The sequence below is a fragment of the Aspergillus candidus genome, assembly GCF_002847045.1.
Source record: "Aspergillus candidus strain CBS 102.13 unplaced genomic scaffold BDW47scaffold_42, whole genome shotgun sequence".
NCBI classification, from domain to species: Eukaryota; Fungi; Ascomycota; class Eurotiomycetes; order Eurotiales; family Aspergillaceae; genus Aspergillus; species Aspergillus candidus.
Window position 1 is genome coordinate 208,999 of NW_020194047.1, and position 12,432 is coordinate 221,430.

The 12,432-nt window shown below is 52.8% G+C and overlaps 4 protein-coding genes across 4 annotated transcripts; all 4 read left to right on the forward strand.

The window, feature by feature from the left end:
* The first annotated feature begins 60 nt into the window (after positions 1 to 60).
* On the forward strand, positions 61 to 1,988 carry BDW47DRAFT_59736 (C3HC4 finger protein). The gene is made up of 3 exons (XM_024819389.1): positions 61 to 626; positions 680 to 1,719; positions 1,772 to 1,988. Exons 1-3 carry the CDS (start codon positions 512 to 514, stop codon positions 1,790 to 1,792), a joined length of 1,176 nt encoding a protein of 391 aa, XP_024669831.1. The 5' UTR covers positions 61 to 511; the 3' UTR covers positions 1,793 to 1,988.
* A 2,239-nt stretch (positions 1,989 to 4,227) lies between these two features.
* BDW47DRAFT_127861 (uncharacterized protein) lies at positions 4,228 to 4,919 on the forward strand (the record flags this gene model as incomplete). Its single annotated transcript, XM_024816774.1, has 3 exons — positions 4,228 to 4,299; positions 4,354 to 4,528; positions 4,684 to 4,919. The coding sequence occupies 3 exons, from the start codon at positions 4,228 to 4,230 to the stop codon at positions 4,917 to 4,919; spliced, it is 483 nt and encodes a 160-aa protein (XP_024669832.1).
* A 1,972-nt stretch (positions 4,920 to 6,891) lies between these two features.
* On the forward strand, positions 6,892 to 10,786 carry BDW47DRAFT_109895 (uncharacterized protein). The gene is made up of 5 exons (XM_024813581.1): positions 6,892 to 7,580; positions 7,713 to 7,887; positions 7,991 to 8,577; positions 8,629 to 10,106; positions 10,165 to 10,786. The coding sequence occupies exons 1-5, from the start codon at positions 7,574 to 7,576 to the stop codon at positions 10,312 to 10,314; spliced, it is 2,397 nt and encodes a 798-aa protein (XP_024669833.1). The 5' UTR covers positions 6,892 to 7,573; the 3' UTR covers positions 10,315 to 10,786.
* Positions 10,787 to 11,064: 278 nt separating this feature from the next.
* BDW47DRAFT_109901 (dolichyl-phosphate beta-glucosyltransferase) lies at positions 11,065 to 12,382 on the forward strand (the record flags this gene model as incomplete). The annotated part of the gene is made up of 2 exons (XM_024813583.1): positions 11,065 to 11,471; positions 11,549 to 12,382. Coding segments are annotated over exons 1-2 (954 nt in total), but the record flags the coding sequence as incomplete, so codon positions are not given.
* Positions 12,383 to 12,432: the final 50 nt, after the last annotated feature.

Genomic DNA, 12,432 nt, shown 5'->3' on the forward strand with positions numbered 1-12,432 from the left:
ATAACGTTTGTGGAGGATTTAAAGTGGCCTCGTGATATCAGAATAAATCCGCGGATCTCTGTGTTTGGACACTGCTTGTCTTCCATCATCATTGAGTCACTCTACTCTGCCTTATCTGCTAGGCCGATCTTTGCGGTCATTGCGGACACCTTATATGTTAACAGAGGTGTTTCTGTTTTGGCCCTCCGGTTCCTTATTCTGCTCGCTCTGTCACTAGTCACACTCACTAGCTATCTTTGCTGTGGCATAGGTCACTAGAGAATCCGCAACCTTAGCAACACCAACGCATCTATTTGCTCGGAGCACTTCGCTGACCCGCGTAACTACCCTTGAGACTTATTGAACCGCACGCTTCGCTCCATCTCTTCTCTTCTACACATCGCCATATCCTCCAACTCGCGCGTGTTCTGGGAGTATTGATACTATAAGGGGAAATTTGCAAACTATCCAGAACAGGACTGCATGCCGTTGCCATCTGCCCATTTTCAACGTTGCACTGAACTGGACCAGGATGAACACGGGGTCTGGGCAAGGTCCTGTCACGGATCCCTATCTAGGTATACCGATGCAGGGCATGTCTTTCGACTTGCCGCCCAATCTTTTCGGGCCCAACATGGGACAACCTGGTAAGAATTCGTCTTGTAGGAGTATTTCCAAACGAGTCACTAACAGTGAACAGAAGCGATGGGAGGCAACATGTTTCAACTCGCATCTGACACCAATCCAGTTGACATGCCTGTTCAGAGCGGACAATCTTCCCAACTGCCGTCTCCCGACACCATGCAGCAACAGATGCATTCACGTGCAGCACTGGACAATTGGAATCCAACACAAGCCTCAGACTACCAGCAACCACCACCTTTGAATCCCAACCCGAGATCGGCCCACGCGATGAATCAACTGAACCCGCCGTACAACCTCATGGGCTGGGTATACCCTCCACTGGTACAGCCAGTCCCGAACGTAAACCCCGCGGGATCACAGTACCCGCCCGTCCAAGCAGTTCCCAACCAGCAACAGATCCCACAGGTGCTCCAGCAGCATCTAGCACGGGTACGACCCTCTGTGAACTCTTCACAGCCGCCGTTTCGACATCGCAACAGTGCCCCTTACCCGCAGGTAGGAGGGGGTGTGGGGATGAGAAGGCATCACCGATCGTCATCTAGCGTGGGATCGGTCGGCTCTACTCGACAGCCCTCGAGCCGCAATAGCGTCAACGGACACCGTCAGACCCGCCCGGCTCCCGTGAACAACGCGCACCAATCCACTCCGACTCAGCCTTCCAGCGATCGCCAGCCCGGTCCCACCGTACATCGATCCCATCCGTGGATCCCCCCGGACGACCGTGACCGACTGGAGCTGGCACGGCAATTGCACATGGCTCGCGTCCAATCCAACGAGATTCGACTCTACCATGAGGCCATCGCACAGAGCCAACGCCGCTACGAGACCCTCGATATAAATGGCCAGTCGCCCTTGCCCAAAAGTCTGGATAGCAAGAATGACGGTCGGCCGGAGCCCAAGGAAACGGACGACCTGACGGTGAACATGGAATGCAAGATCTGTATGAGCCAGTTGGTGGACACGGTGATGCTGCCTTGCGGCCATGCCATCTTGTGTCGTTGGTGCGCAGAGCAGCATATGCCGTCCGGGGCAGACCGGACTCGTCCTAAGAGCAAGGCCCTGTGCCCTGTGTGCCGGGGGCCGGTGAAATACAAGGTATATAATTTGGCTTGGAGGTATTGAGTAATCTTGCTGACCATCTTTATAGTTTCGAATCTACCTCTCCTAATAATAATACTCCAACAACCGAGTAGTTTCCTCTCAGTCTTCCGGTTTCGCTCATGGTTTCATTGCTCTGGGTTCCGGTCTGATTCTATCATCTTCAACTACGATCTACTGGCTAGATCTTCGGTTTATGCTTTCTGATCTGAGCATCATTGCACATGGGATTAGTGCCAGTGCCAGTACTGGCTTCATATTCGCCTTGCAGAGGTGCCAGTGTGCCAGGGTCCATTGAAATACACGGTACATTGATCTGGGTCGCAATTTATTGAGAAATCTTTCTAACCATATTTGTAGTTTCAAATTTACCTCTCGTAACTGATAATACCAGAAATCAAGCAGTCCACTCTCACTCTTCCAGTTCCGACTCACGATTTCGGCGTTACAGGCTCCGGTCTTATGTTCTCATCTCCAACTACAATCTACCGGCTAGATCTTGTGCGATGTTCCTCTTGGTCCGCGTTTCATTGCACATGCGATCATTGCCAGTACCAGCCTCATATCCGTCCTGCAGGCTACCTGTATCTATCAGTGGCGTTAAAAAATAACACACAGCGATGTACATTCATGTTAGCTTAGTTCTGTTTTCACTTAGATTGTGAACCGCATATACCTCCGTTATGATTCATGTGATGTCGACTTGAAAAATACTATCGTTTCCAGCTTCTGGGATCCTGTTTAAGCACAACTGGGTCGTCTGCTCGCAGGCGATTGGGCTCTCTGTAGTCGATGTATAAGCACACGGCTTTTCAATAATTTGTCATCTGAGGCACTATACCATACGACAATCTGACTTCATCGCGTAGGCTCACACTGATGCCTCTCTCTTCTGCTGGTGATAAACAAGAGCCCGTTCCCGGGTCGTAGCCGGGTTTGCCCCTCCATCTATTCTATATAGGTACTACCTAGATATATATATGTGTACACTCGAGCAAAGTTTCTCTCATCAATCAACCCCCACAAAACAACCTTCTCCACCACTTCCAACAAACCAGCAAAGTCCTCCAAACACAAGGCCACCCCCGAGAAGCAACCACACTAATCGACGTCCTCGCCATCTGCACCCAGTCTCCAGAGCTAGGCGGTCTAGGCCTCTCATCTACAGACAATTCAACCCCAGAACAGCAGTCCGAGATCCTATTCCTCGCGTCCGCATGGCTCGAATCTCTCAACTCCGCAGCGGTAAGTTATGTTATTTTCTTTTCTTTCACTCTCGTGTATGTTATAGGTTGGGTGGCATTTTATTATGCTCTAGGGCATGGAGAGAATGTATACTAGTTTAGGCCACCCGGGCATATTTCGCAATGATCGCTTTTGGCTGGCGGGGGACCATGTCGTGGATTCTTGTGTCAATGCCCTTCCTCAGGTGCGGACGTTGACTGATGCGAGTGAGAGGGCATGGCGCATTTTTAAGATGACGGATTATCAAGGGATGAATGTGAGTATCTTTGTTATATTACCTATCTATCTATTTATCTCTTTATATAGCGATGTATCACGGGGTGTTAATCAACGCAGTACACAATCCTACACACCGAATTATACCGCAAAAGAGCACAGCCCGGGATGTTTGTCGTCGGCTCCGACTCGCACACCTGTTCATCTGGGGCACTCGGTTGTCTAGCTATTGGTCTCGGAGCTGCAGGCGTCACGCTACTTCTTGTCACAGGAGAGACCTGGTTCAAGGTTCCTGAATCTGTCAATATCCGTCTCGTGGGGTCTCCGAGGCCCGGCATCGGGGCCAAAGATGTGATATCATACATTCTGCAACAGTCGAAGAGAAACACTGTGGCATCGGAGAGAACAGTGGAGCTCACCGGTCCTGGAGCGAGACACTTTGTCGTCTGACGCCCGGTTTGCTATTTATGATATGAAAGCGGCATATATCATTATTGAGGGTTCTGTGTGATGAGCATATTCCGCTGATGCACCATGCTAGGAATTCGGTGGTATCACAGGCTTATTCGTTTCCGATGAGGAAACCCACGCCTTCGTCCAAAGTCGACGACTTCCCCGCCACAGACAAGACAGCATCTATCTCAAGCCCGTCGAAGACGTGCACTACGCAGACACGTGTAAAATTGACCTTAGCAAAGTCCACTCATTCCTAGCCCGGTATCCTCGACCAGACGACGTTGTCCCCGTCGCAGACCGCGGAGGAATGGAACTAGACGGTTGCTTGATCGGCGCTTGCACTACAGCCGAGGAGGATCTCATCCTATCGGCCTTGGTCCTTGAGCAGGGCTTCTTGTGCGTGATCCTCATGATCTACTAAGCGCTATTAGCACGCAGCGATGGGACTCCTTGAGACGGCCTAGGGCAGCGAGCTGGGTGTAGACAAACTCGTATACGTCGAGCCGAACGGGTCTAACTCTCAACCATTGGAGACACCTCGCTCTCCCGAAAGCAGTCAGACAGCCCCAGGAGAAGGCATAACACACAATGCCATTCTTACAGCCCAGACGTTGGCAGGGAAAATCCAAAAAACTGGGCGAGTTCATCGACACCGATGCCGTACGTACCTCATGTCTCTTCTAACACCAGACTACTAAGCCTAGCACTAGCTAGCACCAGCGGAATTCCTCATGGACATGCAAACCCAACGAATCTAGCGGACAGCACTGTCTCCAGTACACACACCCAGACTTTCGCCACCGCGCTAGCCAAGGCTGCGACATCGTGGTTGCAGGCAAGGCATTCGGGTGCGGACCGTCGCGCGAGCAGGCCGTCACGGCTTTATTAGGTATGTCGCTCCCCAGACAAAACAATATCAAAGAATCCATCATCCAGTATAAAACAGCGTCTAATACTCATAATTATTCCATACTGGCACCGGCATCCAATGCACGATCGCCAAATCCTTCGCCTTCATCTTCCAACGCAACATGCCCAACCTAGGACTCCTGGGCATCGTCCTGCAAGATGAATCGCTCTACGACGCTGCGCTCGACGACCGCGACATATCTATCGACTTTGCGACCAATGTTGTCAGTGTTGGTGGGCGGGATTTCGCCTTCCGGCTTAGTCGCATGGAGAAAGCGCTGTTTGAGCATGGGGGTATTGCTTCTGCTTTTCGGAAGTTCGGGAAGAGGTTGTTTGAGGTTATGGCTGCGCCGAGGGGGGGGGAGGGATAGGGCTAGGGCGGTTCATTCTGGTGGTGCTGCTGGCTTGGAGTGGTGATTGAGTTGAAGGTGGACGTGCTCGAGTGGGGCGTTGTCTGCTGTGTTAAAATATCACGTTGATCAAGTTAATCACGTCCTATTTTTTACTGAGCCCAGTAGGAATTCATCCAGAGAGTGCCGGGTCTTCCTGGGTCGTTGGCGCCAGAGCCCCGCCACAGTCAGGCGCCGCCTTGAGTCTGCATGGTCTTCGAAGCCCTGTCACACATATATCTAAGCACATCCATGCTCAAAGATAGTACTTCCAAAGATCTGTAGCCAATGTCGAGCAAGGATGACGTATGACGTATGACAGGCTAGGTGAGGCTATGCTGGGTAGTCATTGATAAGCCGAGTATTTGTCGCACTGAATATAGATAGGATTCCTTATGGAAGGCAAATGTGTCATGATATATTCTGTAGCCGAATGTCAAACTTTGCAACAATATTGCACGTAGGCAGTAAGTACTAATGATCATGCATCAATTACACAATACTAGGTGGACAGCGCAGCAATGTGTAGATAGATACTGACAGCTCAGAGGATTAGTTACTTACTAACTACCTACTCATAGTTTGGGCCGCTTCTGCACGCTAAACTTATGGCATCTCGTAATTGACAGTTGTTTAGACCTACGAAATGGATTTGAGTGCGCAGTTTGGGCACTTGCGGGGTGTGTTCAGGCGCGGCTGGCTGGGTGATGGATCTCGTATTGGTTGCATTGGTATGCGTCCACTTGTCGGGATAATACCCGCGCTTTAGTACTGTACAGATCAACTAGGTTCAAGTCGCATCCTGACGGTATACGAGTATCTACTATCAGTTCTATATACTATGTTCGAAATATCTTCGGGAAAACACCCACCAGAGATCCAAGGCTATAGACCATCTCAGCCTTGCTGCTCAGGTAATGCGCCGATATACGATTTACCCTATCCGATCATTCATCCATACTGTGCAAATCAGCCCAGGCACCCTCACCGCGGCTGAAGGGAATCAGCGAGCCAGGAAAAGACAGCCTTGCTGATTACTTACCTATAGTGGGGAGGTTGATCCTGCACATGACTCGGTACAGTCCTGAGGTGATAATGCCTGATCAAGCTTTGAGGGTCATGGCGGGGTTGACGCAAGGGTAAACAGACTATCGGGGACCCTTCCACCCTTCACCCCTCCATTGCAGGGATCTGTGGATACAGAAGTGCCCTCGGTTATGTTGAGGCACGCCTTGTGAATGGCCTAGGCGTGATTTGCCTGACTGGGCGCATGTCAATATGTGATATGAGGCGGATTCAACGTTTTTTAAGGATCGCCCTACAGAGATACAAAGAGTGCATGGGTGTGTAAAAGAACGAAAGACAGAAAGAAAGAAGACAGATGTCAACGCCCATAGCAAGGGTCAGGCCAATCGATGCAGGCAACATTCCTCAACCGTTCAGGCAACCCGGCTTACAGGTGGATCGTGGCCAGACAGTTTCCAGAACGGGACGTTCGATTTTACTTCGTGGACCACATGACCTGTAAGGAGATAATTTCAAGAACAGATTGCCAGGTTTTGGTCGTACACTCTGAAGCATGGGAGGGAATCCGACGGTCTGAACGCCACAAGAGCGGTCTTGTCAACATGCCTATTCAGGCAGGCAGAGGCCGATGAGTCTAGTCTGTTGGAGGTGAGCCTGGATGACAAGATCAGGAGACCGGATCAAAACATCAGTGTAGTAAAGTCGGGTGCTTTTGAATGGCATGTTTGAGGTCTTGGTCTGGCCATCGGGGGTCTCTCTCGATATATAAATGAGGCCAATTTATGGACTGATCGATCAGGCTCAATCCTCCAATGAGACGCGTGGATCGTTCCTCCTGATCGGAACAGAGGATGTGTTCTTTTTCTTTTCTTTTCTTTCCTTTTTCTCCAGAAGATGCATTTGATTCATGTCGAATATGTCCAACAACCATAGAGTGGAGAAAGAAAGAAGAGAAGGCAACCTGATGGATCAGGCCAACTCCTTCCATGCCGATCGAATCAAATAGCGGCGATGTATTAATCGTATTAATTACCAACACCCCGGAATTTCCTCCTTTCAGTGTGCATGGACCGCGTAATATTACACCATTGCGGGTAAAATCACCCCTCATCTGCCTCGTTATCTTTCTCCGCCTCACCATCCAAACAATAGTAAGACTTCTGTGGTTACGACTCCTGCTACGGCTTCTTTGACTTCTTCTGTTCTTCTCCTTTGCTTCTCCCTGTGGACCCCGTGGCATCCAATCTGTCGTCTCATCCCCTGCCTGACCGTGGTGGCGGATACTGACCCGGTCGCTTCGGGTTGACTCGTTCATCGTCTAGGCAGCAAGTTGCCTAACCTCGCTATCAGCATTGGCTTGGCTCTCTTCTGGTCTTATAAATTCCTCATCATCCCGGGTAAGTTGTGTCATCGTGACTCACCGTCCCTGTCATTTTTAGTTGATAACTGCGGTTTTTTTTTGGTGGTTTTCATGTTTTGATAGACTACTCGGTTCAAGCACTGCGAGAGAGCCGGATTCTGGTTGGACGGTGATGCTGTTGGCTCCAACGGTTTATTAAGCCTCCTGGACGTCGTGGTTCAATTGTATATTGACATCCCTCCAACTTCAAATGTCTTGTGTGTAGTGTGTGCGCTGTACTATTTCCACTCTTCTTGTTCTGCATTGGCTCTCCTTTCCATCGTTGCCTTTCTTTCCGTCGTGCCTGATCTATCTTCATGGTGTGGGCCTGAACTAATGGTCTTACCCAGATGACGTGTTACGGACATTGGCACCCAGTACGATGAGTGACGGAAATTATGAAGATCGAGGATCTCTGCCAATTCCATATCGGGGGGTTTCCAAGAATCGTGTCCTCGGTTCCGATCGTGTGGATTCGCCGTCCATGGGCTCCCCGGAGAGTGGTGAGCATCCCGGACATTCCAGGTAAGTTGTACGGCTCGTATAGAGCCCCGTCCGGTCGTGAACGTCAATCTCCGGGCAAGAGTAGCCCTCTCCGATTCGAGACAATCCGCTGACATGTGTGCAGGAAATCTGCCCCCCCGTGGGTGTCTGACGATGGATCCTTGGTGGGCTCTGCGGCCACCAACAGGGCCATCCATTCGGCCAGCGCCTCGTTTTCGAACCAGAGGCCCCCGTCAGCGGGGCCGGCGCACGACAGCCACAGTTCGGAGGCTCCTGGCGACCACGGCCCCGGCAGTGTGTCCCCCAACACCTTCCACGGGCCGCGCCAAGCATGGGAACCACTACCCAGACGCTCCACTCCCCGTCTGGCCCATTCGGTCAGTCGGCTAGCCGCCGAAAACCGAGCGGGAAGAGCCAGTCCCGTCGGCAGTGAACCCCGTCAATTTCGATTGTCCGCCGAATCCGCCGACGAAATGACTGGTAGTGACGGCGAGCGTTCCCGCCTGCACCCCCGGCCCGTGCAATCTAGCCCCGCGTCGACCGAGGGACCGATGGCGGCGCCTACCCCCACGACCAAACAGCGACACACCGCGTCGCGGCCGAGAGGGTCGCGTAGTGGTACCACGGAGAGACTCAGCTATGGACAGGAGTCGGCGCGAGGATTGAGTTTTGAGCAGAAACCCGCTGGAGGACTCTCTGCGGTAGCCGGAGGTACAGCATCACATGGTACTTTCCTACAGCCAGACACTCATCCTATAACAGAAGAGCAATTGATCAATGAGGTTCGCGGAATCTACGCCGGCCTGGTCATGGTGGAGAAGAAGTGCATCGAAATCGACAAAGAGCAGTCCGAATCGAACAGCGAACTCTCCCACCAGCAGTGGCAGACCTTGATCTCGTTACATCGCACCCTGCTCCAGGAGCACCACGACTTCTTCATGGCCTCCCAGCACCCGTCCGCGAGCCCCGTCCTGACGCGACTGTCCGAGAAATACGCCATGCCGGCTCGGATGTGGCGCTACGGCATCCATGCCTTCCTCGAACTTTTACGACACCGACTCCCCGGTTCTCTCGATCACATGCTAACCTTCATCTATCTGGCGTATTCCATGATGACCCTGCTGATGGAGACCGTCCCCGCCTTCGAGGAGACGTGGGTCGAGTGCCTCGGAGATCTGTCGCGATACCGCATGGCCGTCGAAGAGGTCGATCTGCGCGACCGGGAAGTGTGGGCAGGGGTCGCCAGGAACTGGTACAACCAGGCCGCCGACCGGAATCCCGACGTCGGACGCATTCAACACCACCTCGCGGTGCTGGCACGTCCCGACATCGTGCAGCAGCTTTTCTACTACACCCGGTCGTTGGTCAGCGTGCGTTCGTTCGCGGGCACTCGGGAAAGCATCCTCCTTCTGTTCAACCCGATACTCAAGGGTCCCCGAGCGAACCCCCATCACATGGCGGCCATCTCCTTTGTGGCCGCCCACGGCCGTCTCTTTACTGGAGGCACCGCCGCCCAACTTGCCGCCTCGGCAACTGAGTTCTTGTCAGTGCTGGACAAACACCTAGGCCGGGTTGGCTCTGCGTTCAAGATGCAGGGCGTCCACATGACCTCTGCGAATATCGCCTCCATGCTCCAATACTCCGGCACGGACAGCCTCCTCTCTGCAGAATTTCACCATGCTGCGCAGCATCCGAGATCGCTTGAGGCTGCGTACACGTCCGCTGCCGAAAATTGGACGCCTGTCCAGGATGTCCAGCAGATTGAAGCCGATCTGACTGCACTTGAGAATTTACAAACCCCCCTGCCCCTCGTATTCTACGGCTCCTGTCTCGCATTCAAGACCTTGTCCGTCTTTCTTGATCAACTTGGCGACAAGAACATCTTCCCCGCCGTTCACAGCTCTCTGGCCTTCCTCTGGTGCTTGGCCCTCACCACGAACGGCATGAAGCATGTCGAAACCATGGTCCCTTGGGAGCGAATTGTTACTTTCCTCAACACGATGGTCCGCCCCTGGGTCGATATGGCCTTGGTCGAACAACCCGAGTTTCCCATCTCGGAGGACACCCGATGGCTCCCCGAAGATTTCCTGATACGCGGCCAGCTCTGGAGCCAGTCTTTCTACCCCCCTGCATTCTTTGTGGGCTCGCCCACTGAAGATGACGGTCGCAACGTCGAACGGCCGTCTACGGGGATGTCCAGGACCTATCGATGCCTTTGGCTAGGCGTACGCCTTGCCACGGTGAGTCTATTTTCTTCGGTATGCATCATCAAACGTTGACCCACTAACGAATGTTCAGTTTAATCGCTGGTTTACGTACGACCCGAATGCGCACGAGTTCTCCGCAACGCCTTTTGCCAGTTCGCTGGAAAAGTTAGCCGAAAGTCATGATCCGTTGCAGGTAGCGAGTCCACCGAAGGGCCCGGAGATCACCCTGCACGATGCTTGAAGTATCGTTCTGTGACTCGCTGCCCAAGGGAGCGGCGTTGCGTCATTTGAATGTTTCCTGATCTCTCAGGAATTCTACTGGGCCTTGGAAAGGCTTGGATTTATTGTACTTTGCATAGCGATTGAGGTTTACCACGTGTTGGTTACCACCGCGCGGCACGATGACCATCCCACCTGGAGACAGTCTCTGTTTACCGTCTGATGCAAGCCTGGGGGATTAGGCCAGGCAACTATACCGAAAAGACACTCAGTCCTCGCTCTATGCAAGCACTGCACGGACCAGACTAGCTCCCTTACGCCTGGAGCGGGACCTGCGCAGTACCTTCGATGGTTATCCTGCTAGGGTCATCTTCCATCCGGGACAAGCTACGGGATTTCGCCGGAATTCCATGTACAGTACGGTCATCATATATATAAGGGGAGCAGAAATTTGTAAAAAGAACGAACCATAGTTATTGGTGGCTACAATGTATATATGGGATATATAAAGAACCAATGAGTTGAATGATTAGACAGGATAACAGAAAAAAAAAATACTAAACCAGGAACACATCCTTCTATAATAGCACTACCAGTATATCCAGTGGTTTAAACACATACATATTGGTTAGGTGCAACGACGAAAAGGACAACTGGCGACAGGCGGAGAGGCATCCGCTTTTAGCAGAGAAGGGAAAGGGTTGCGTTGCCCTGAAATGGAACCTCCGCTTTGGACTCCACCGCCGCCCAGTCAGTCGTCTTCCCGATCATCATTCACCCCGACCATCAACTAATCATGTCCGTCCGATCTCGATCTCCTTCTTGAACATCCGTTTGTTTTCACCTTGCTGTATAATTGTTCCTCCTCTTCCCTCACTGCTTGTCAAAGCAAGACGTTCCGTATCGCATGGCTGGCCAAGTACGGATCGTCGGTTCCACTTATCGAGCTTCCTGGCTGTGTCTCCCCCTCAGCGATTGACAGTCATCGCCTTCACGACTACCGCTTTCTACCCGTTTACCTACCTCTTTCGTGACCTACACAATTGCGGGCTTGTCCCAATGATGGCCGGGGAATCATGGACGGGGGTCTGCGTGCACTGCGCTGAGATCCTGGCGAATGTCCCCCCACAGATTCTCCTCGCGACGATCGCTGCAACGCTGCTGGGGTTCCTCGTTCTGGTATGTCCAATTGCCGTGTCGCCAATTGAGTCACGAAAACCCTACCCTTACTGACTACTTTTTGTCTGCCTACACAGTTCTACGTCACCCTCTACATCGTCGCCCCCATCCCGCGCGAACCCCTCCCCGAAGAAAAGACCTACCGCACCCTCTCCAAAGACGGCTCCATCACTGAACCGGAACAGCTCCCCTGCTGGCAGGATGCCCAGGGTAAGCGCTCGGTCCGGAAACCCGCCCATGCGGATATGGAATCGGCCGAAGTGTTCATGTCCTTGGTGGTCCCGGCCTACAACGAGGAGGACCGGCTGGGCGGTATGCTTGAAGAAGCGGTGAACTATCTCGAGCGCATGTACGGTACCCTGGCTGCTACCGCCGCCGCCTCCGCCTCTGCCTCTGCGAATGGCAGCGCCAAGCGCACGACACGCAGCGCTACGCGACAACGGAAGCCTGCGGAGAATGGTCACGCGATGAACGGCCACGCAGCCACTAATGGGGCGGCGTCGGCATCGGCATCGGCAGATAAGGGATGGGAGATCATCATCGTGTCGGACGGATCCAAGGATAAGACGGAGGAGATGGCGTTTTCGTTTGCCCGCGACCACCAGCTGTCCTTGCATCCTAAGGGATATGCGGGTCCTTGGACCCCCGGGACCCAGGAAGGCGTGCACATCCCGCCGGGGACGATTCGCGTGGTGAGCTTGGCGCAGAACCGCGGGAAGGGCGGCGCGGTGACGCACGGCATGAGACACGTTCGCGGCCAGTATGTGGTGTTTGCCGATGCGGACGGGGCTAGTAACTTTGAGGATTTGGGGAAACTGGTGACGGCCTGTCGAGCGATCGAGGACCCCGCGGGACGTGGGCTGGCGGTGGGATCACGGGCGCATATGGTTGGAAGCGAAGCTGTTGTCAAGGTATGTTTATTGGTTCTGTTTTCTCCCTTCTTTTTTTTTTTTTTTTTTTT

Excerpts from the sequence above, each read along its gene's own strand:
- BDW47DRAFT_59736 (XM_024819389.1), top strand. The coding sequence starts at position 512 with ATGAACACGGGGTCTGGGCAAGGTCCTGTCACGGATCCCTATCTAGGT. Across the intron at positions 627-679 it reads GCCCAACATGGGACAACCTG|AAGCGATGGGAGGCAACATG; the intron begins GTAAGAATTCGT and ends AACAGTGAACAG. Across the intron at positions 1,720-1,771 it reads GGGGGCCGGTGAAATACAAG|TTTCGAATCTACCTCTCCTA; the intron begins GTATATAATTTG and ends CCATCTTTATAG.
- BDW47DRAFT_109895 (XM_024813581.1), top strand. Across the intron at positions 8,578-8,628 it reads ACTCTCTGCGGTAGCCGGAG|AAGAGCAATTGATCAATGAG; the intron begins GTACAGCATCAC and ends ATCCTATAACAG. Across the intron at positions 10,107-10,164 it reads TAGGCGTACGCCTTGCCACG|TTTAATCGCTGGTTTACGTA; the intron begins GTGAGTCTATTT and ends ACGAATGTTCAG.